The sequence below is a fragment of the Pan paniscus genome, chromosome 16 (genome assembly GCF_029289425.2).
Source record: "Pan paniscus chromosome 16, NHGRI_mPanPan1-v2.0_pri, whole genome shotgun sequence".
NCBI classification, from domain to species: Eukaryota; Metazoa; Chordata; class Mammalia; order Primates; family Hominidae; genus Pan; species Pan paniscus.
This window is the reverse complement of record NC_073265.2, coordinates 7,998,059-8,023,125: the sequence shown is the minus strand read 5'-3', so window position 1 is coordinate 8,023,125 and position 25,067 is coordinate 7,998,059. Positions and strand designations below refer to the sequence as shown.

At 41.4% G+C, this 25,067-nt stretch overlaps 1 protein-coding gene across 4 annotated transcripts in view; it reads left to right on the top strand.

Annotated features, from left to right (window-relative positions):
- Positions 1 to 25,067, top strand: part of GABRG3 (gamma-aminobutyric acid type A receptor subunit gamma3) — a 558,288-nt gene that overhangs the window by 283,505 nt on the left and 249,716 nt on the right. Inside the window, exons 1-2 of one of the 4 annotated variants that reach the window (XM_055098678.2) lie at positions 17,239 to 17,372; positions 19,220 to 19,391. The exons of 2 other annotated variants lie outside the window; for them this stretch is intronic. In XM_055098678.2, the coding sequence (XP_054954653.1) occupies positions 19,299 to 19,391 (93 nt within the window). In that variant the 5' untranslated portion in view covers positions 17,239 to 17,372; positions 19,220 to 19,298. Of the gene's footprint in view, positions 1 to 17,238; positions 17,373 to 19,219; positions 19,392 to 25,067 lie in introns of those variants that run through there. One more of the 4 variants, XM_055098679.2, reaches the window with a different exon arrangement.

Below are 25,067 nucleotides of genomic sequence, written 5' to 3'. Positions count from 1 at the left end.
CATCTGAGTACGCTACTGTGTTGTTTAGTTAAGGGAGTTGCATTTTCTAGCTTATATGGATCTTCTCTGTGGTTGCTTGTCTTAGTCTTTTGGGCTGCAATAACAACATACTACAAATGGGGTATCTTATACACAACAGGAACTTATCTCTCACAGTTTTGGAAGCAGGGAAGTGCAAGATCAAGGTGCTGGCAGATTCAGTGCGTCATGAGGGCCCACCTCCTGGTTTATAGGTGGCCGTTTTCTCACTCTAACCTCACATGATGGAAAGGACAAGGCCGCTCTCAGGGGCCTCTTTCATAAGAGTGCAGATCCCATTTGTGAGAGCTCCCAAAGGCCCTTCCTTCTTCTAAAATAATCACTTTGGGAGATAGATTTCAATGTATGAATTTGGGGGGGACACAAACACCCAGGTCATAGCACTGCTCTGTGGAAATAGAGCACAGTTGGGTAGGCACAAAGTCAGGGAGCAGGGAGACAAATAGCTAGAGCTTTATTGAGAGAGAGAGAGACAGACACAGACAGACAGACAGACATGGAATGAGAGGTGAGGTGCCTGGGGTGCTCTGAGACAGAATTGGGAGGTGCACCCACAGCCGGCCCTGATACCCCCTGCACCAGATGCCTCCCACGGTCACTCTGGGCTCTGATCCCTCTGCTCAGGCCTTTGCAGTTTGTCCAGGCCCAGCCCCTGCAAAGATCCTGGCTCTGCATAGACTCCTTCCTGCTCCCAGGGCTGCCTGACAGCGGCTGCCTCCTGTGGGCTTCACTATTGATGCTGAGCAAGCAACAAGTTGCACTCCTCCCCACAGGGCTCATCCTCAGGCAAACCTGGGGTGGCAGGAGCAGGAGCCTGTGGATCCACCCTTCTGCCTCTTACCCCCTGGGCTGGATTCCTCCTCGAGAATGTCCTGTGAAATCAAGAGTCCCAAGCTCCAAACACCAAGGGTGGTACAGTCAGTGCCGTGGGATGATTCTCTAACAGACTTTCATAGCATGTAGAACCCTTGCCACGTGCCAATTCTATAGGACCCAGACCATGGCAGTGATCAGAGTTGTTAGGATTCTCAGATCTTGTTTCACTCTTAGTTTACTCAGAGACAAAACAGAACTAAATAGGTGTTTGGGTGCTGCCTGTTCTCACAGTTACCATTCTGTTTCAGACCATTCCTTTTACCGATATCTTTTCAAATGGCAGCTTGTATTCCATTTTCATCTTTCCTTTTTTTTTGCAAATGTATTGATGATCTGTCCTCACTCTTTTAAATCCTGGTACTTATTCAGCTCCAGGAAGCACCTTATGTATTTTATCACATGCATCCTCCCAGACCTTGGGAATGCTGATTTCTGAGCTTCAGCTCACAGGAGCAGTGGATGATACATCTGCTGAGGGCAGAGCCAGGCTGGTAGCCAGGTCTGCTGCCTTCAGGGTGGGCAGGTTCTGGGGATGCACAGCACCTTTCTTCCAAATTGGCTTTGAAGATGCCAAAACTCCCTAGAAACGGGAAGAGCATGTGTTTAGTGACTTTTTACCCATTGTTAGTGAGTGTGGAAGGCAGAATAATGACCCTCTCTCTCCACCAAAGATGTTCACTTCTTAATTCCCAGAACCTGTGTCTATGTTATTTTACATGGCAAAAGAGATTTTGCAAATGTGATTGAGTTGTGGATTTTGAGATGGGGAGGTTATACTGGATTCTTCATGTGGGCCCAATCCAATCACCAGGGTCTTTGTAAGAGGGAAGCAAGAGGGTCAGAGGAGATGTGACCTAGAAAGAGAGGACAGAGAGGCCAGGCGTGGTGGCTCAAGCCTGTAATCCCAAGACTTTGGGAGGTCGAGGCGGGTGGATCAGGAGGTCAGGAGATCGAGACCATCCTGGCTAACATGGTGAAACCCGTCTCTACTAAAAATACAAAAAATTAGCCAAGTGCGATGGAGGGTGCCTGTAGTCCCAGCTACTTGGGAGGCTGAGGCAGGAGAATGGCGTGAACCCGGGAGGCAGAGCTTGCAGTTAGCCGAGATCGTGCCACTGCACTCCAGCCTGGGCGACAGAGCGAGACTCTGTCTCAAAAAAAAAAAAAAGAAAAAAAGAAAAAAAAACAAATTTTAGACTCTTATGTTAAGGGTAGCAGGGCGGGGAGAAGAGAAGGGGGCTGGGATCAAGATGTGACTGATGACCTCAGACATTTGGGGGTGCCAGCAAGGTTCTGAGGAGGGTGGGAACTCCTTTGTCTTTGGTCAGGACAGTCTTTGCTTCTATAAATCATTAACAAAACGTGTTTACATACGTCTTCTTTAACCCCAGGTTAGTTTTAAAAACTACACGATTGCTGGTTTTGCCTGTTACCTCAATGCTCTAAGATTATCCTATCCTATGCGCAGGAATGGGTAAAGACCCCTTAAACAAAAATGGAGTGAGTTATGTTAGTTCTTTTGCTGTTCCACTGCTACACTTTGAAGGGCCCTTAGGTCCATGTCATATTGTGAATACTGCTGCAAAGCACGGGACTGCAGACTTCTCCTGGACATACTGATGTCATTTCTTTGGACAGATACCCAGCAGTGGGATTGCTGGATCATATGGCAGTTCAATTTTTGATTTTGTGAGGAACCTCCATGCTGTTTTTTTCTAATGGCTGTACTAATTTACATTCCCATCAACAATGCACTAGGGTTCCCTTTTCTCCACATCCTTGCCAAGAATTGTCTTTTGTCGTTTTGATCATAATCATTCTAACTGTGAAGTGATGCCTCGTTGTGGTTTTAATTTGCATTTCTTGGATGATTAGTGGTATGGATCATTTTTTAATAAATCTGTTGGCCATTTGTGTTTTTTTGTTGTTTTTTTTTGAGAGATGTCTCTTTAGGTCCTTTGTCCTTTTTAAAATCAGTTTATTTGTTTTCTTGCTATTGAATTGGGTTCCTTGTATATTTAGGGTATTAATCCCTTATCGAATGTACAATTTGAAAATATTTTCCCACATTCTGTAGGTTGTCTCTTTGTTGATTTTATCCTTTAGTTGGGTGCAGTCTCATTTGTCTATTTTTGCCTTTATTGTCTGTGCTTTTGGGATCATTTTCAAAAAAATCACTGCCCAGACCAATGTCATGGAGCTTTTTCCCTGTTTTCTCCTAGAAGTTCTATAGTTTCAGGTTTTACATTGAAGTCTTTAAGATATTTCTGAGTTGATTTTCATTTATAGTATAAGGGTCCATCTAGTTTTATTCTTTGCATGGGGATATTTAGTTTTCCCAGCACCATTTATTGAAGAAGCTGTACCTACCATTTCCAGTTCTGGAAAACTGAGAGGATTTTGTAATTTTAAAAAATTTTAGACACGTGGTTTTGCTCTGTTGCCCAGGCTGGGGTGCAGTGGCATGATCGTAGCTCACTGCAGGGCTCCAGCCTCAGCCTCCCAAGTAGCTGGGACTATGTGCATGCACCACCACACGTGGCTATTTTTTTTTTTTTTTAACTTTTTATAGAGATGAGGTCCTGCTATGTTCCTCAGACTTGTCTTGAACTCCTGGGCTCCAGTGATCCTCCCACCTCTGCCTCTCAAAGTGTTGGGATTATAGACGTGAGCCTTGTGCCCAGCGTGAGGTCTTTCTTATTTTAGTTAATAAAGTTATAAGACTTCATAGTTCAAAAGGGAAAATGCTATTTATATTTAAAGAACAATCAAGTGATTTGTGGATTCCCCACAGCTTCCTTGGAAACGCCCTGCTGTCCTTGCTAATGGGTAACGACGGGCTGAGGGGTGGCCATGGCCTCACAAGGGCATTGTAAGGGAAAATTGCAATTTCTGAGGGCAGCCTAAGTGGGGAGGTGACCTCAGGCACCCATGGTTAGTGGATGCAAACAGGATTAGGCATATAAAGCTATACCTTATTACCTTATTTCAGTATCATGGTAATTTTAATGCCCAACATAAATAATAGTAATGAAAGCATGATATTTTAAAAAGTGCCTGCACCATTCACCTCTGTCTCTCCTCCCCCTCTAGTTTCCAGGTTCACCTTGTTCGCAGCCTGAGAAATGGCTCCTCTGTAACTCCTGGTTCTGAGTGACCCACGCAGCATGCGGGACCATTTTCCAGAGGCTCTGCACCCTCTGCATAGCTGAGTGTGAGCCGTGGGGCACACACTGCACCCTCCTGGGCTTCTCGGGATACACTGCCAGCCTGATGCTTCCTTTGGCTTGCTCTGAGACCAAAGCAAAAGAAGACTCTTTTGCTTAGCACTTTCTTTGCCCTTTTATTTCTAGTTGACATGTAATTACTGTACATATTTACAGGATACAGCGTGATATTCCCATACATGCATATAGTATGCAATGACCGAATCAGGGTAATTAGCATATCCAGCACCTCAAATATTTATCATATCTTTGTAGTAGGAACATTCACAATCCTCTCTTCTAGCTTTTTGAAAATGTACAGTAAGTTATAGTTAACCGTATTCACCCTACAGTGCTGCGGAACACTGGAACTCATTCCTCTTATCTGGCCATAGTTTTGTATCCAATAGCCAACCTCTTCTCTCCGCAGCCTCCTCCAACATGCCTTCCCAGCCTCTAATACTCAGTTTACATCCTACTTCTGTGAGCTCACATTTCCTTTTAGCTTCCACATTTACATGAAAACATGTGGTATTTATCTGAGCCTGACATTTTGCTTAACATAATGAGCTCCAGACTCATCCATGTTGCTGCAAATGATAGTGTTTTATTCTTTTTTATGGCTGAATAGTATTCCATGTATACACCACATTTTCTTTATTCGTCTGTTTGGTCACTTAAGTTGATTCTGTCTTGACTATTGTGAGTAGTGTTGCAGTAACCATGGGGCTGCGGTATCTCTTTGATGTACTGATTTCCCTTCCTTTGGTTAAACGAAGTAGTGGCATTGCTGGGTCATGTGGTGACTACTCAGCCTATCAGGAGGCTTTAGCTTCCTGACATCTGCCACTTACTCCCCTGCCAGTTTGGAGGTGCAGCTTTGTGCCACTGGGCTCCGTCCTTCTCTGTCTTGGGGATGTCCTTTGGTAGGGTGAGCAGAGCGGAGGCTTTCTGCAGAGCCTCCTTGTTTCTACTTATTGTAGTCAGGACATAGCTTTACAGGCTCTCCTGTTGTCTCAAAGCCTTGAGAATGTGTCTACTTGAGATGCAAAGAAATCATTATTTCCTTACTTTCACTAATTCCAGGGCAGCAAGGTCCTACTCTCTTAGAGTTCCCAGCTCCTCCACACCCTTCCATTGGTAGTAAGAGTTAAGTTGAGAAGAGCTCTTGGCCTTCTGGGGGTTAACTTGTCAGTAAGTCTCTTCACTTAGCAGATAGAGAGGGAAGGTGCATATTCGTCCCTCTTTCCGCCATCCTTTCCATTGAATGAGGTATTAAATGGCACTTCATTTACAATGGAGACAAGATATTATGTGAAATATCTTGGAAGGTGGAAGGCAGGTGGAGTAGGGAATCCACATATGGGGAAGATCAAACGCCAGATTCAATGGCTAGAAAAACAGAAATTTGTACCACAACACCTGTCTGTGAAATTTTGCGACCCCAGGGATCAAAGTCAGCTGTGAATGGAAAGAGAATTAGATAGATTGAGAATCTTCCTCAGTGACACTGGATGTTGCAAGACAAAGGGCCTGGGAAGATGTGTTGAAACTTCTCCAGAAAAATAATGTTGTGTCCTAATTTCCATCCTCGGGACTCCTGTCTATCATGTGTTGTCTTAGTCTGCCCGGGCTGCTGTAACTAAGTACCACAGACAGTGGGGCTTAAACAATGGAAATGTATTTTCTCCGTTCTGGAGGCTGGGAGTCCAGGATCAAGGTGTGGGCAGGGCTGGCTTCCCCTGAGGCCTCTCTCCTTGGCTTGCAGATGCTGCTTGCTGTGTCCTCACATGGTCTTTTCTTACTCAGGCAGTCCCCATCTATTTTTTCGGATGAGGACATCAGTCCTGTTGGATTAGGGCCCACTCTTACTACCTCGTTTAACCTTAATCACCTTGTTAAAGGCTCTATCTCTAAACACAGTCACATGGGGGCATAGGACTTCAGCGTATGAATTTTAGGGGACAAAATTCAGTCTATAACATGGTGCACGGTAAAATAAAGACACCTGTAAACAGTAGGTCTTTATCTGTGAGTTCTGCATTCCAAGGATTCAACCAATCATAAATAAAAAATATTTTTAAAAACAATAAATAAAACAGTACAAATAAAACAACACAGTATAATAACTATGTATCATTTGCATTGTATTAGGTAGCGTAAGTAATCTAGAGACGATTTAAATTGTGCTGGAGGATGTGCATAGGTTAGATGCAAACACCATGCCATTTTATCTTAGGGACTTGAGCATCTATAGATTTTGGTGTCTGTGGGGTCCTGGAACCCATCCACCACATATACTGAGGGATGATTGTATGTTCAAGGACTCAGACAGTTGGCCTCCTTCCAGCAAAATGGCATGATAAATCAAATGTCAAGAAAGACACTGGATCCAGGAAACAGGGAGGCCAACATAGGGGCCTGATGAAGGGGCCCCAGGTGTTGCTGGGTGGCAGGCTGGAGAACCTGTCCTAATGAGCTGATGTGGTCGGGAGCAGGAGTAAGGCTCTGGGAAGAGGCAGGTGTGCACTGAGAGGTATGACACGGGGCAGCACAGGACAGCAAGAGGAAATCACGGGGAAACGCACAGGATGCATGGAAATACAAGGACACAATGGTATTCTACAGTAGTATTCTACCTGTTTTGTGGGTTTAAAAAAGTATACATTGCATAGTCACAATCATGATAATTATTTATTGATTTTCAACTTTAAAAACAAATATGCAAACTTTAATTATGTTTATAAATGACAGAAATTAGGATCTGAGGAATGGGAGGAAAGGATGGAAGCAAAGGTCAGCTTATTCTATTGCACTAGGAATCAAGGTGTCTCTAGAAGAAGGAAATGGTTGGAGGTAGATTATTTAAAGTTACAAAGGTAACCAATATAACTAATAGTCTTATATCCATATTGGGAGGACTGGTTTGATGTATTGGAGTCTAAAATTGATAAATCAAGATGTATTTTAATGAGAAGGTATTACCTAGAGATCTGGAGTTAACCGTCAGGACTGGAAAGAGTGGAAAGAATGAATCTCTCCCCAGTCCCCCAAGTGCCACTGTCTCTGCTCAAGACGGAGGGATTTGCGTTGGTGAGATGGGCGCGGTGCTGTTAATCCCCATCACACACCCTTACGTACTACAGTATTCATATATATATATATATATTTAATATATGTGTATGTAATTGAATATGAAGGTGTGTAATTATGTAAAATATTTTTAAAACATATGAAATATATTTGATATTCATCAAACTGACATTTTTGTTGACAAAGACTTATGAGTAAAAACTATCCCTTTCCTTTCTTCTTCATATAAACCTTCCCTGGCGTATTTCCATCTGTGGGAGCAACTTCTTACCTTACAAGATTATCGAAAAGTTTATTTCAGCCCAAACAGAGGATGCTATTACATTGTTACGCTTCTGTTGGAATAAAAATGCCTCCACTCTCTATATTTATATCTGAGAGTTTCGGCCAATCATGATGTTTCTGCCCTTATTTTCCCTGTAAGCCTCCGGGTTCCATTTCAGCTGCATCTTATGTATGCCCAAAATCTCTTCACTAAATGGCTTTACTCTTTATGGTTTCTTTCTCCCTCTCTTCCAACGAATCCCCAAGGAAAGATTCCATCATGCCTTCCAGCCAGCCATGCTCTCTCAAATTCTTTCCCTTCTAGACTTCCTTCATTAGAGCAGAAGTCAATGATAAACGTGCCGCATCTGGGCATCCTTGCTAAGGCGATGGCAGGAGATCATGTGTCCCTGAAGGAGAAGGAAAGGTCACCTGCACCAGGCAAGGGGAGCTGAGTGCCTCGGTGTTTAATGGGCCTTCCCACGCATTTGCGTCTGTTTGCTGTTTTGAGGTCTAAGCTGGAGGTAGTCTGTGGACTCTTCTACCCAGTAATCCTGGGTGTCTTTAAACAAGATCCCTCTCCACATTGCTGATGGTAAGAGTGCTATGTCCAAAGCAAGAATGCAACAGGATGTGTAGAGTTCATCACCACTGAGGGCCTTAGTGATTCCTTTCTCCATCTCCACTTCCCTTCTTCAGTGAACAGTTTCTTCTCAGGACCCAGTTCTGCAGCGTCAGAGGATGATACCTGGGTGACCTTTCTCATCGCCGCCCCCACCCCATCTGAGTATTGAGGAAGCTCACACATTTCCGTCACGTTTGTCATTCTTACTCATTTGAAGTGGGACGATGTCCTTACCTGGTGTAGATATTGTCTTCGGCTATTGGAGAACTTTGTAGGGAAGCGTATGTAGAATCAGAAGACAATTACATGACTTAGAAGAAATCTATTGAATTAAGGTTCTTTTTAAAATTTGCAAATGATTTTGAGAAAATGGAGTCCACGTAATTATATGCCTTGTCTCTGTTTCTTTATTCTGCTTAGTGCCACTTTCCGCACAAAATAAATACATTTTTTTAAATCAGCAAATAATTTTGAGATAACAGAGAGTGCACTAACTTATATGTTTTCTCTTTCTTTCTTCACTATGCCTAGCGCTATTTTCTGCAAGAGAGAAACACATATTTTCTCCACTGATTACTATATTGATTTGGCACAGGTGAGAGCTATTGGTTTTGAATCAACCGGACTCTCATTCCCATTGTAGCCCAGGATAAATATTAAATAAATTCCACTTTGGAAAGGGAACCATCAAAACCCACTTAGGTCAATGCCAGGGGCTGTCACAGATAATGCAGAACGCTAGTGCCGCATCAGCAGTCATGACAAGGTGACAGTGACTGTAAACTTCTCGGAAAGAAATCGATGAGAAATTTATCACTAGGGCTTATATGGAGAAACAAAGGTGATTTAAATTTAGCACAGAAATGTGGCGTTACAGCCAGAATCTTGTTTTCCAGAGTTTAGTGATCCATTGATCTCAACCCCCATGGTCAGTCATCTGTAAACTGTTAAGTCCTGAGAAAATTAACCTGCAATATGTAATGCTGTTTTCTGCTGAAGTCACCAGGTCCTAATTTCCTCTAGCTGTTCCTTCTATGACAGAAATGACTGATACTAGGATATTTCCCCACATTAAGAGATTTGAACTTGTCAAACACTTTCTCAAACAAGCAGATGAGACCTGTGATTAGCCATTTTAGGAGCAGATGGGAGCGTCCGATGCACAGATGGAACCCCAAATATTTAAAACCTTTGTTTTCTTTCCATCTATCTGTGGGAAAAATTTTAAACTTAAATTTATAAACCCCAAATGCTATGCCTGACTCATCTCTGCAAAGTTAATTGTATTCAGTTATGATTTCTTACACACATATTTGTGAATTCTTTTTATGTGTGGGGTCATGCTGCAGGCTGAGACAGTGCACATGGTCCCATGTTTAGACAACCACCGGACGGAATGTCGCTTAATAAATTGCAGTGGTAAAACGCCTGTAGTCCCAGCTGCTCCGGAGGCTGAGGCAGGAGAATGGCGTGAACCTGGGAGGCGGAGCTTGTAGTGAGCCGAGATCGCGCCACTGCACTCCAGCCTGGGCGAAAGAGCAAGACTCTGTCAAAAAAAAAAAAAAAAGAAAGAAAAGAAAAGTGCTGGAAAAGAGAAGTACAGGATGCTTTGAGAACATATACCGGGGAGACGTGCCAGATATAGTAGGGGATGGGAAGGGAGACTGTTGGGCAAGGGAGGGGCACAGAGGAGAGGGCAGGATTCAAATCAGAAGTAACAACAGAGGGAGGATCTAGAAGCCAGAAGAAACAGACAGCGGCCTCTGGAGAAACTGGAGAAATGGTTAGAGAGTGCGAGATTAGCCCAAATACTAAACATAAAATAAAAGTACCATATCCCTTAGCATCCATCCTTTTCAAAAAATAAAAATAAAAAAAATCAAACTCTAAAAATCCACCTAACCAAATTAGTCCTAAAAACCCAATTACCCTAAACTAAATGCTTCCCCACTGCCTTATTAAAAATCAAAACTGCCCCTCAAAAAATATTAGTTTATCCCCTTATAAAATACTATATGAACTGCCTTATTTACATTGTACTACTAATGTCCCTACATTTAAAACCAAACATCAGTTCCTCAAAACCTATATACTTAGTCTACTTTCTTTTCTCTTAAAACAAAGTATCCTAACACAAACACTACCCCTAAAGCTCCCAGCACATCAACACCAACCTAAAAATCACATCCTCGTCAAAAAATTTATAAAAAACCCTCAAACCAGCTTAAAAAAAAAAAAACCTTATGAATACTCCTAACTACTAAAACTACAATCCAAACAACAACATAAAAGTAAACTCACCACACCTAAGTCAAAAAACCGCCACCATCGCCTTCAAAATTATAAGCCATTATTCCAAAGTCAAGCCCTACCAAATTAAAACAAAAAAAACTTAATTCTTAATTCTTTTATACCTTTTATATCGTCTCTCCCTCTTTCCTCACTCTATTACTAATTCATTATTAATATAACTGAATCTAACTCACCCCAAACCATTATTCTTAATACTTATCTTTTATACCTTATAAAAATTAAAAAAAACAAAAACAACCAACTTCTTCAAATAAATATCTCTACCCTATTCCTCTAATTTCTACAATTAACCCTAGTTCTCACCATTATAATAATCTACAACCAAAACACCCTTCCTTTACTCCCACAGCCTAACAACCTTATAATAATTAAAACTACATCCTTTAAACCACCCCATACCAAAGTTAAACCTCTACAAAAAAGTTTACATCAATCTAAAGCCCCTCCTCCATTTTACCAAAAAACCCACTCTCCCTAATTGCCAATCTCACCAATACAACCCTATCCTTATTTCTATTACTACCTCTACCTCCGCTGACCCTAAGCCTGCCCCCAGTCACTTCTATAGTATAAAAGCCAATGTCAACTGAAAATGAAACGCAAAAACAAAAGTCATATTAAAAATAAAAACTTCTACTCTCCTTTGTTCTAAATACTCTCATAACAACCAGCCATACAAAAAACACCCTTCTACGCAAAAATAAATTTATTTTACTAAAAATCCTTTATCTAAATACTCATTTTTCCTTAAAACTCTAAGCCTTATTTCTAACAGACAGCAAAGGGTGGGTACCTGAGACACAGCAATAGAGACAGGTGGAAGACGACCCAGGTTCCCTGGGCTTCACATCGGAGCAAAGGGAAGCACTGAAAGCATTAGGCAGGGAGTTACATGAACAGACACAGGTCTTCAAGGACCATGCTGGTCCCAACTAGGAAACACGATTTGAGCGAGCACTTCCGTTCCAGCTACCAGTCCTTTATCAAGTATGGACATTGCAAATACTTTCTCTCAGTCTGCAGCTTGCCTTTTCATTCTCTCAGCTGTGTCTTTTAAAAGCAGAAGTTTTCAATTTTGATGAAGTCCAGTTTACCAATTGTTTTCTTTTCATGGATCATGCTTTTGGTGTTTTATCTAAAAACTCATCACCAAATACAAGGTCAAGAAGATTTTCTCCTGGTTTTTTTTTTTTTTTTTTTTTTTTGGAGACTGACCTTCGCTCTTGTTACTTAGGCTGGAGTGCAATGGCAGGATCTCGGCTCACCGCAACATCCACCTCCCGGGTTCAAGCAATTCTCCTGCCTCAGCCTCTCAAGTAGCTGGGATTACAGGCATGTGCCACCATGCCTGGCTAATTTTATATTTTTAGAAGAGATAGGTTTTCTCCATGTTGGTCAGGCTGGTCTCGAACTGCCAACCTCAGGTAATCTGCCCTCCTCAGCCTCCCAAAGTGCTGGGATTACAGGCGTGAGCCATCACACCTGGACCTGATTTTTTTTTCTGGAAGTTTTGGTTTTCAATTTTACATTTACATCAATCATTCATTTTGAGATAATATTTGTATGCAATATGAAGTATGGATTGGAATTCTTTTTTTTTCTGCTTATGGATATCCCATCTTTCAGTACTTTATGCTGAAGATTATCTTCTGCATTGGTTTTTACCTTTGTCAAAAAATTGGTTTTTGGACTTTGTTCTGTTCCATTGATCAATCTGTTTGTCTTTATCACACTGTCTGGATTACTGTAGCTTTCTAATAAACCTTGAAATCAGATTTTGATCCTGCACATTTGTTCTTCTCTTTCAAAGTTACTTTGACTGTTTTAGGTGCTTTGCATTCCTACAAAAATTTTAGAAATAGCCTGTCAATTTCTAAAAAATGTCCTGCTGGGATTTTGATTAGGAATGCATCAAATCTATCATTTGGGAGAATTAGCTCTCAATATTGAGTCTTCTGACATACAACCACAGTCTATTTCTCCATTTATTCCAGTCTTTTAAAATTTCTCCCAGTAATGCTATGTGATTTCAATGTACATATGTTTTACATCTTCTGCCAGATTTATGCTCATGTATTTTACATTTTTGATGGTATTGTAAATGGTATTTTTTTATTTGAACTTCTAATTGTTTGTGGCTAGTATATAGACATACAATTTATTTTTGTATATTGATATTGTATCCTGAAACTTTGCTAATACCTTTCTTTATAGTTTGCATAAGTAATTATATCATCTATGAATAACTACACTTGTACTTCTCCCTGCCCAATCTATATGTCTTCTATTTCTTTATTTTTTCGTGTGTTATTACATTGGCTAGAACATTCAATATAAGTTTAACAGATGGAGAGCAGATATCCGTATATTGTTCCTGATCTTAGGGGGAAAACATCTAGTCTTTTATTTTATTTTATTTTATTTTTTTGAGACAGAGTTTTGCTCTTGTCGCCCAGGTTGGAGTGCAATGGCACGATCTTGGCCCACTGCAACCTCCTCCTCCTGGGTTCAAGCAATTCTCTTGCCTCAGCCTCCCAAGTAGCTGAGATTACAGGCATGCCCCACAATGCCTGGCTAATTTTTGTATTTTTAGTAGTGACAGGGTTTCACCATGTTGGCCAGGCTGGTCATGAACTGCCAACCTCAGATGATCTGCCGGCCTCAGCCTCCCAAAGTGTTGGGATTACAGGCATGAGCCACTGCACCTGGCCGTCTTTTACCTTTAGAGTATCATGTTAGCTCAAGGATTTTTTTTTTTCTTTGAGACTGTGTCTTGCTCTCTTTCCCAGGATGGAGTGCAGTGGTGCAATCATAGTTCACTGCAGTCTCAACTTCCCAGGCTCAAGCAATCCTCCCACATCAGCCTCCCAAGCAGCTGAGACTACAGAGGCCACCAAGTCCAGCTAATCTTAAGAATTTTTTGTAAAGAGGGTCTCTCACTATATTGCCCAAGCTGAGCTCAAGGAATTTATAGATGCCATTTATCTGATTAAGGAAGTTCTCTTCTATTTCTAGTTTACTGAGAGTTTTTTTAACACAAAAATAGACGAATTTTGACAAATTATTTTTCTGCATCTATTGATATGATTATATGCTTTCCTTTTTTAGTTTATTAATATGATTACTTAAATTATTGCAGTGAATTACATTAATTGATGAGCAGATCCTAGGCCAAGCTTACATTCCTGCATTAAACCTCACTTGATCATGATGCATCTTCCTTTTTATGTGTTGTTGGATTCAATATACTATTTTTAAAAAAATTGCTTCTATCCCCAGTGAGGGATATTGCTCTGTAGTTTTCTTTTCTTGCGATGTCGTTTTCTGGTTTTGATATCAGGGTAATCCTGGCCTCATATAATGAGTTGGGATGTAGTCCCTCCTTTGCAGTTTTCTGGAAGGTGTGTAGAGAGTAGGTTTTGTTTTTTACTGATATTGTTAGTACATTCACTAGTGAAGTCATCTTGACATGGAGTTTTTTTATGGGAAGAATTTTTACTGAAATTTCAATTTTAACATAGATATAAAGATACTCAGATTATCTATTTCTTCTGTGCAATTTGGCCATTTGTGTTTTTTAAGGAATATGTCCATGTCACTTCAGATACCAATTTATTGTCATAAAGTTCTTTAAAATATCCTCTTATTCTCCTCTTAATATAAGTAGAATCTATGGTAATGTCACCTCTTCTGGTTTTTGATACAACTAATTTGTCTTCTCTTTTTTCTGCTCAGTCTGGATATAGATTTGTCAGTTTTATTAATCTCAAATAACAAGCTTTTAGTTCAATTGATTTTCTCAATTTTTTTATTTCATTAATTTTTATTCTGATTTTTATATTTCCTTTCTTCTATTTTTTGGAGGCAGATGTGGTATCAATTTGCTTTTCTTTTTCCAGTTTCTTAAGGTGAAAGCTGAGGTGATTGATTTAAGGTCTATCTTTAATATTGCCTTTAGTGCAATATATTTTCTACTCGTTCTGGTTTAGATACATTCTGCATGTTTTGCTATGTTGTATTTTTCAAATTCATTTCAAATATTTTTATCTCTGTGCAGTTCTGTCTTCTAACACTCTTGTCTTGCAAACTCTACCCAACTTGGTCTTCCCATACTCTCAGCTTCATTTCTTCACCTCAAGGAGTCCTCTTGGCTTCCCCCTGGGTGTTCCTTTCTCACACTAAGACCCAGAAACTCTTCTAAGCCAGTTAGCTGGGACAATCATAGGGGTCACCTCCTTTGATTTTCATTTCTCAGGGATTACTGAACCTCGTACACTGTTGCCCAGGGTCTGTCTTGCAAATCTCTTGTTTCATTTATCTTGTTCATTTTTTGTAGTTATTTCAGGCAGGAGGGTATATCTAATCCTTCTTCCTTCATCTTGGCCAGAAGCATGAATCACATCCTTCACTTCTGCCAGTGTCCAGCAGGCATGCCTCTCAGCTGGACTACTGCATCGCCTCTCCACTGCCCCCTAACCAATCTGTCATCCTCCTGCCAGGGCAGTTGGCCTCACCCAGAACTCCTCAGTGGTATCCATGATTTCAGTGTAATATCTACACAACTTTAATTTGTAACCAATACTTTTTTAAAAGTTTCTATTGGTCTACTTTATCCTGTACCTCCCTTAGGCCCCCTGGACCTGCCCACCATCACCTGATTCACTAATTTCAAGTGACATGTTGTTCTTATTACCCTGTGCTTTCTGTGTGTGCTGTTCTTTTCCTAGCATGGCCTCTAATTCCAGGTTTTCCCAGAAAGTTCCTATCCTAATTTCAAGCGTCAGCTCAAAGTTGTATCCTCTAACCATCACTTCCCCACACTGTGTTCTCGCTCTTGTGTTTGCACTGCATTTTCTACATATCTCCCTCCCAGCAAGTTTCATATTTTAAATGAATTTTCACACATCTATGTGACTACAAGACTCTAAAGCCCTTGAAAGCAAGCCACAGCATTTATATTTCATCTTTTGTGTCTCAGGCCCTGCGTAGTCCTGACATTAATAGGTGACACGAGTACATTTATGGGCTAAAACATAAGTCAGCTTGAAATCGGCCTGAGGATCATGTATCAAAAGGCATCACTGGGTCAGCAGGAGTGGTGATGGGCAGCCGAATGATCCTTCATTGTTAATTTTCATATATATATATATATATATATATATATCCATATCTGCCTATCTATCTACATGTCTGTTACAAATATATATGCCTATATTAAGTTTTAAGAATCTTGGAAAATATTTTACTAATATAAACTAATATTAACTATAATATTCACTAATATTAGCTATGTTATTGAAACATTGAAATTTGAATACTTCTGCTATGTCCTCTTATAGAGAAGTGATTCCCTTTCTACCCAAAATTCAAAGAAATTCAAGTCCATTGCAAAAGGGAAGTCAGGAATAGATAATGAGTGTTCTAGATAGAATCCAAAATAGCAGGGTGTAGAGTAATATAAAAATGGTGACAATAATAATACAACTCTTAGAAAAATGAATCAAGTTTTTCTGCATTAATATTATGAATGATCTGTGTTTGGGCTTAGGATCTAGAAATGTCTCTGTTGCAGGAGAGAAAAGCCATGAAGAGGAGGTGTGTAGATGTCTGATAATTGATTTTTGTGTGTGTGCCTTATGTCTTTAAAATACGAACGTTGGTGTCGGTGTGGAGCTTGACCGTGCCAGTTTGTTTAGTAGAGTCCCTCAACAGCTGGTCATGTGCCCCTGTTTGTTCGACTCAGAAATCATAGCCAGACAGATGGAGAGGAAAAGTTCTATTGAAAGATAGTAAGTGAAGTAAGCCCTGCACAGAAATATTAATACTGCGTGATGTCACTCATATGTGGAGTCTGTACAAGTTGATTTCACAGAAGTTGAGAGAAGAATCGTGGTTATCAGAGGCTAGGGAGGGCAGGGAGAAATTGGAGAGGTTGTTCCACGGGTACAAAGTTACAGTTAGAAGGAATAAGTTCTGGCGTTCTGTGACCCAGTGGGGTGACTACAGCAAATAACAATGGAGTGCATATTTCAAGAGTGTTAGAGATGTAACTCTAAGAGTTATCACCAAAAAGAAATGGCTAAATTGATAGATATGGTAACGATCCTGATTTGATCATTCTACAGCTTATACGTGCACTGAAAGATCACCCTTACCTAATAAATGTGTAACATTATTTCATGTCAATCATAAATGAAAATGTAATTTTTAAAAAGGTGATGCACCATGATTCACTATCCAGGACCAAACATTATAAGGGGAATGGATTAACTCAGGCCATTCTTTGGGGGAATGGGTGGCCAGGAAGAAACAGTAGAGGAAATTCAACGGATGAATTCAAGGTCCTGGGTGGTGAGGATTGTTATTTGTTGTGATTTTACAATAACTTTAAGGACTGAGATATGGAAGCCTGAGCAGAGAGGTGAAGCGCTAACCCTACAGGAGTTTAGCTCTCTGTCCCTCTGTCCTCCCATGCCAGGAGGTCCTGCAGACAACAAGGAGTACCCGAGAGGACAAGGGAGAAAGGCTCTTCCACAAGTGAGTGCTCCCTGCACTTGCCCTGCGCGCTGAAAGGGCTTGTCCCGACATCCTGACCCATTCTCCAGCCCTGTGACAGACCTTTGAGGTGTGTGTGGCTCTTCCACCAGAACTGCCTCCGCGGGTGCCTCTCGCTGCCACCTGCACTCTGTCCTCCTCGTGCTCGCTGCTTTCCACGGGTCTTAAGCAGGGAGCTGCGCAAGCTGGTATGCCAGGTGCTGCAGATGAATGAGGCCTAGACCACGCCCTCGGAGCTCAGGCCATGCCCTCAGAGCAACAGGCCACGCCCCAGAGCCCCCAGGCCACGCCCTTTAAGAGATCTCCCCAGAAGCTGGGGTGAGGGGTACAGAAGAGGATGGCTGCTGGGTATGCAACCTAGAGTCAGTCAGTCACAAACATGGCAGGAAAATAAGCTGTCTGTAAGTACCTACTCTTACAGCCTCCCCTGGGAACCGTGTGGGAGCGGATGTGTGGTGGCTGGCACAGCGCCAGAGGGACCTCCCGCACCAAGAGCCAATGCACCTTAGATCAGGAGAGAGGAGAGCGGTCAGGGACGCGTAGGCAGGTGATGGGGAGGTCTGGAGGAAGCTTTGCTGTTAAAACCTGTCTTTTCCATCATGCTAACTACTGTTGAGGTTCACATCTAACTTAAACTGGGGTGGCTTAATTGCATAAGTATCCCCTGGGAGCTTGTGCATTCTGGGGCCCTGGGTGGTTCTAGTTAACCAGTTTCCCCAGAGGTGACTATTCCCCTTCCCTCTGGCTCTCCTTGAGGGGAGTCTCAGGCCCTGCCTGGTGCACAGGCAGTTTGTTCAGTGGCACTCTCACAAGAGGGTAGTGGGGAGCAGCTGCTAGCATGGGCCAGTTACAGTCAGGTGTCAGATGCCCTGGGCAGGGTTTCCATCCAGACTGTCCTCAGAGACTAGTGGATTTCTTCCCTCTTTCTTATACTGTATTCATTCCCCGTGGGTAACTAGGTGTTTCCTTGACAAAAGGAGTTTTAGCTATTCTCACAAGGGTGAGCTTTAAGGCTCATGGAAGTTGCATCTGTGCTGAGGTGGCCTTGTCTCTTGGGCACCCAGAGTGTTTAGGTTCCACTGTCACAAAGACTCAGTCATCACTGGGCCAGGGTTGGAACCCCCAGGCGGGGTTGTGTCATATTGCTAAGTGACATACAGTGTGGGCTCTGTGAGATACCTGAGTGGGCTTTATGTTGTCATTGATCTTAGAGCCATGGTATGTCTGTAACAGTATAGTACAGTGGTGTTTTCAAAGACCTCTGCAAAGAGGTGTCTATGACTGCACCTACTCTAAGCTGTTCCAAAGAGTGTTTTTGTATTTTTTTGAAAGTCTGGCTGCTAAGTCAGGGCTGAATCATCCACACCAAGACAAGAGTTAAAGACTAATTAGAGTGGCTACAGCCCACAGCGCACCATTCCAGCCACCTCTGAAGGGAGCAGAACACTGGTGGGGGTGTGCTTTGCTCTCATTCAGAAAGAAGAGTGCTTCAAAAAGACATTGCTTGTTTTATTTTTTTCCTTCAAGAAAGTAACAGAAAAAAACCCTGGCTGCTCAGAGATTCAAAATAGAATCAGGACAAGTAGACATTATGAGTTTTAATAATGAGCTAATAGAAAAGTGTTTTCACTAAAATATTTTACCATTGAAACATATACCCTACAACAGGCATTGAAAGATTCTGTCATATAAACGGTCATAGAGTAAATATTTGGTCTATTGCCGCCACTCATCCCTGCACTTGTGCAAAAGCAACCATCGACTACACATAAACAAATGAATGTGGCTCTGTTCCAATAAAACTTTATTTACCAAAATAGGTGGTGGGCTAGGCCATAGTTTGTTGACTCTTATTCTACAATGATAAAAAAAAATACAAGGAGTAAAAATGATAGAGAAATGTGTCCTCTAAGCCCAAAGTAGAATTGTCTCGGGATTCTATCTGATACATGAAAGACGCTGCATTTTTTGGAGTAACTGTATACAGTTTATTTCAATCATGTGTCTAATACATTTTTCTTTTGGATTATAAATTTTGTCAATAAGGTTCAGGCTACAGCAAAGAAACTGAACAGTCAAGGGCTTAAAAAACATAGAAGTTTATTTTTATTATTTCATGTAATGGCCCTGCTTTGAGCCATCAGGTCAGTGGAGTGACTCTGCTCTTGTAAATCAGAAATCCAGGTTTCTAACTTGTTTTGATCCATCACTACCAAGATATTAACATGTTCTGCATGGTTGAAACCAGGTCGAGTCTGTCTTCAGTTGGTAGCAAGAACAAAGGGAGCATAGAAGAGGAAGCTGATGGCTCAAGGCGCAGAAGTCGTATGAGCTGTTCTCAGTCCACTGGCAAGAAATGGTTAGTCTTATGCTGTGTTGCATGGGAGATGAGGAAGTACAGTCACCTGAACATAAGACAGGTAACAGGATTATCTGCCTAGTCAACTGCTGTATATCAGTGCCTGGTGCAGTGCCTGGTTCATAGTATCAATATAATACACAGTTGAATGACTGAAACATTTTCCCAAGTATAATCCTAATCACATTTCCCAGACTTTCTTATCTGGTATATTTATTATCTATTGTTGCATAATACATTGCACCCAAACTTAGCTTAAAACAACAAATGGGATCTTGCCATGTCTGGGGTTCAGGAATTCATGAGTAGCCTAGCTAGGTGGTTCTAGCTCATGGATTCTGAAGAGGTTATAGTCAAGCTCCTTTCTAAAGGTTCAGCTGAAGGAGGATCTCCTCCCAAGCTTGCCCATGTGGTTGTTGGTGTGAGACCTCAGCTCCTTACCGTGTGGATCCTTCCATAGGCTGCCTGAGCTTCCTGACAACATGGCGGTCATGATGCTCTGGAGAAAGAGACATAAGCATTCCAGGAGGACACAGCCTTCACTTATGTATTGTGTAGGATCAAGGACAGAGTAGTGACTGGAAGTGACAATCCATGTGCCATTGCATGGTCCGACTGCTTGTCCTGCTGCTGAGCTACCCAAAGACTGTGGTATTTGCTTTTCTGTCTTAGTTTGTTTAGTGTTGCTGTAACACGACACCTGAGGCTGGGTAATTTTTAAAGAAAAGAGGCTTGTTGAGCTTCCACAGGCTGAGAAGTTCGAGGGTATGGTCCTGGCTTTTGGCAGGAGCTTTTGTGTCTTGTCATAACATGGCAGGGAAGGTCAAAGGGGAAGTGGACAGGTACAAAGAGGCACCAAATCCAAGGGCTGTCCTGCTTTGCAACAACCCACTCTCTCAAGAACCAGTCCAGCCTCACCACAGCAAAAACTCACTCACTACCATGAGAACTGTACCAAGCCCAGTGGCCCAAACACCTCCTATGGGCCCCACCTTTCCATACCACCACACTGGGGATCAAATTTCAACACGAGTTTTGGTGGAGACCAACAAACCATAGCAGTCCTCAAGACTCACCCACTCCTCCATGGAGCACTTCTACCCTCATCTGATTTACCATCCTTCCTACTTATATAACACAGACATTATACATGTGTAGTGCTTTGCTTACTTTTAATGCCCAAACAATTATTATATCATCCTACCTAAAATGACACTGCAATGAGTCATGACAAGTAATAGCATTTTCATTAAAAAATAAATTAGTCTTAAGGCACCACCTTATGAGAGATTTTTTAAATTTAAATATTGTGCATTTTCCACCAGTTCTTAAGTTAGTAAAGTGTTTTTGGTAGACATAAAGACCAACGCCATAGAAATGCCGAGAGTTTCTAAACTGAAGTCTAGTAAGGGCAAGAGGATAGAATTAGAGCTGCAATAACCTGAACTTGGAGCCACAGCGTGCTGCCTGAGCATAGTGAATTTGCTTAACCATGACCTCTAGGATTTAAGCAACAATAAAATGTAAGGATTTTATCCATGATGAGGGGCATTAATGAACTCTGCCATGCATGTGACAGTCTCAAATGTTAAGTAGATTTGCAGTCTATGCATTTTAAAAGTCCCCAGGTTGTCAAGTAACCTTGAGCTTTTGGTGAATACCTAAGTATTATTGTTCAAAATTTCATGGTTCTTTCTATATGTACCTGCTATCCCTTTGAGTTATATATGTAGTTTTATCCCCTTCTGGCAGGGGGTAAGACCAGCTTTCATATAGCAAATACTTTAAATATTATAAAATAACAATATTTTTAGTATCTTAAACATTTTGTTGAGATAGAGCTTTTAAACTGGTCCTACTCAGTCAGGACCTATGGGAATTGAATGGAGAAAATGGTGTTTAATGAGCAGTGTCCAGGAAAGTTCATCCCCCTCTTGGGATACTTGTCTCAGACTACATCAGCCAGATCAGCCAGGTCAGTTCCCCCAGAGACTGGGCTGAATTTCTGATGGTTCCCAGTGCTCATCACTCTTCCTCTGTCTGTTTTGGCATAGGAGAAAATGTATCTTCTTGTTAAGAACAGACAAATGATCAGTTGTCCTCAGTGTGTGGCCAGGTTTCGCATTCCTTTTCCTATGACAAAAGGAAACACTCTAATCATTTAAATTAAAGTCACCAAGAGAAATGTAAACATTAGCCCCTGATTTCTGTGACTGCAGGTCCGATGGGGAGGCTTATGGCATTATTTAATAGTGAGAGCAAATGACAATGAGCACAAGGAGGTGGGAGAAAGTGGGGGGCTCTGAGACTGGAGTGGCAGAGAGATCCTGTTGGGCAATAATGACCTTCTGCAGGTTTCTGTTGACTGCACATCAGTCTCTGTATCTGCAAAAGATATGCATGATCCTGCAGGACCACAGGACTTGTGGGAACAAATAAGAACCCGCAAATGAGAACGAGCAGAGGCTGTTCATTCAGAGTTGCTTTAGTAAGGGAGATCAGCCACCATCCCTTGCATTTGGCAGAGACTTAAGAGCAGGCAGGGTGGGAAGGCTCTGTGGTAGAAGAAGGGAAGGCTTTGGGTAGGCCTTGGTAGGAGGTTGTTAGCATGAGGAAGCTGGCACAGGCTAACAAAAAGCCAGGCATTCTTTGTGATGGATTTGGGGAACATATTTGGCTTTTTCAGGTTGGTTCTGAGTTGGAAATGACAGCACAAATTAGGGAAGCTTCAGTTATTGACAGATCCCGAATATGCTGTGCCAATGGTGCAAATGTGGTGGTTTAGCTTCCCAGGCTATTTGCTGCAGAGGTTTCCCAGGCTGTTGGCTGCAGAACTCAGAGTTCTGTGGTCTGGCCATTGTCCGTTGTCTGTTCTTTCAGACTAGAATATTTCATGGATTAAATGAGATGCTGCCAAGCACCCAGAACAGCACTTCATGCACAGTAAAGCTTCAGTGTACTGTATGATAATTTTAAATTATTAAGAAATAAATAAGGCTGGGCCGAGTTACTAAGAGAGTTGGGAATGGGAATGATTAGCTTCTTTTTAAGGAATTTTGTTTTATAGTTCATTAGTCATAAAGGAACAAGAGTGGCGTGGTGCAGGTCTGTGTTGCCTTCTTGCTCATAGCATCTCAAAACAGGAAATGCCTGGTCCACACAATGCATCAAAGGGTAAGGAAAACATTTGGACAAAGCAAAGTCGAAGCAGGCTCCAAATTTGGATTGTGAGACACGTATTTTATGTAGCTTGTGTAGCTATCATTCCATGCCATTGGGATCACATGTTTTATGAAGGTAGTACAAACACTTCTATTCTATATCACTTCTTCCCAGCTAAAATAGAAACAGGAGTTTGATTGATTGGCTATCTGGGAGAAGTTTGTGGTTTGTTTAGATGAAAGTAAAGGAAGAAAAAAAATCAGAACTTGGTAACTAATAAGATGCTCAAGAAGGGAAAGCCAGAGTGAGATAGAGGTCTGCAGCCAGGGGCTGACATCCTTGCCTGTGGCAGGGAAGGAGGAGAGAATCTGTTGGGAAGGTTGGTGATGAGGGCAGGTCCATGTATAGGCTGGCAACAGAGAGACGTCTTGCAAACAACTTCATTTTATTTTCCTGATGAAATCCAGAAAGGCAGTTCTTTGAGAAAGGGGCAAATAAAATGAACATTACAGAAGAGGATTTCTATGAGCGGTCATGCAAAAGTGTAACAGATGGTCACCTGCTGTTTTCCAGCCTTCTCTCCCTTATCCACTTTGTTCATTGTTTACCTGCTCCCTAATAACTATGTAACATTGCAGGGTGTAGACATTTGAGTACAAACTAGTTTATATTGTTTAATTATGAAGACAGAGCTTTTAATTAGTTACCTTAAATTCTTTGATGACTTCTGAGAATCAATGATGCCTAACTGGAGGAGATTGATAGCCATAATTAGTGGAATCAGTATAAAAATATTCCCAGACGTTCATTGTTCCAGGACATAAAACTCATAATTATATAATGAGCTATTGATAAACTGACATTGGTGACATTGGTGACTGCAATGGATTCAGCCTTTTTCTCTACTTTTTCTCCTTATTCTCTGCTTCACAACAGTACCTATAAAGATTACAAAAGACTTTGACCTTAATTCTAACTACTGTAATTCTGAATAACTGCAATTAAATCTGCTACTGTTCAACAATAAAAAAGGAAGAAATTTAGAGGCCATTAAACCATTATCTTTTATTTCTTTAACTTTAAATTTTTATATTATTATAGTTTAAGAGGAATTTGAAAAAATAGTATTGAAAGGTCTAGGTACTATTTACCCCACTTCCCTCAGGGACCACATCTATCATAATAACTATAGTAACAATAGCCAAACCAGAACACTGGCATTGGCACAATTCACAAACCTCATTCAGATTTCACCAGCTTTATACACACTCATCTGTGTGTGTCTGTATATAGCTCGATGCATTTTTTTTTTTTTTGAAATGTAGTCTCACTATGTTGCCCAGGCTGGAGTAAAGTGGCATGATCTCCACTCACTGCAACCTCCCCATCCCGGGTTCAAGCGATTCTTCTGCCTTAGCCTCCTGAGTAGCTGGGACTACAGGCATGCACCACCATGCCCGGCTAATTTTTGTATTTTTAGTAGAGACGAGGTTTCGCCATATTGACCAGGCTGGTCTCAAACTCCTGACCTTGTGATCCGCCCGCCTCGGCCTCCCCAAATGCTGAAATTACAGGCGTGAGCCACTGCGCCTGGCCTCGGTGCATTTTTACTATATGTCTGGTGCCTGTAACCACCACTACAGAGAAGACACAGAACTGTCTTGTCACCACAGGGATCTCAGGAAGAATATCTTCTTGTCTGTTCCTTTACAGCCACACCTATGCCACCCCCCATCCCTAATCCCGGACACCACTAATGTGTGCTCCAAGAGTGGGTTTTGAATTGAATTGTATAGTAGGTATTGCTCTGAGATTGCCTTTCCTCACTCAGCATAATTCCCTTGACATCTCTCCAACTTATGTGTATCAATAGTTTGTTCCTTTTTAATCCTGAAGAGTATTGCCTGGTATGCATGCCCAACAGTTTGTTTAACCACTCACTCCTTTAAGGCCATTGGCGTTATTTTGGATATTGTGATTATGAGAAAGCTGCTGTGTATAGGTTTTTGTATGGGCATAAGTTTTCATTTCTCTGACATAAAAGCCAAGAGCGTAATTTCTGTGTAATATGGTAAGCGTATGTTGAGTTTTGTATGTTTGCTTTCGTTTTGTTTTGTTTTGTTTTTTGCAGTAACTACCAAGCTGTTTCCCAGAGTGGCTGGATCATTTTACATTCCCAGTAGCAATGCAGGAGAAATCTGAGTTCTGTGCCTCCTCTCCAGCCTGTGCTGTTACGTTCTGTTTCCTTTCTAAGTTTATGGCTTTAATTTGCCTTTCTGGAACTAAGGTTAATGAAGTTGTATGCTTATTTGCCATCAGTATCTCCTCTTTTGTGAAATGTCAGTTAGTTTCTTCTGCTCATTTTCTAAGTGAATTGTTTGTTTTTGTATAGTTGGGTTTTGAGAGCTCCTTATATATTCTAGATATGTGGTCTTTGTCAACTATTTTCTCTTAGTCTGTAGACTGTCTTTTCTTCCTCTTAACAGGGTTTTGGAGAGCAAAGATTTTAAATTTTGAAGTCCTGATTTATTGATTTTTTTCCTTTTATGCATTATGTTTTGGATTTCATGTAGAA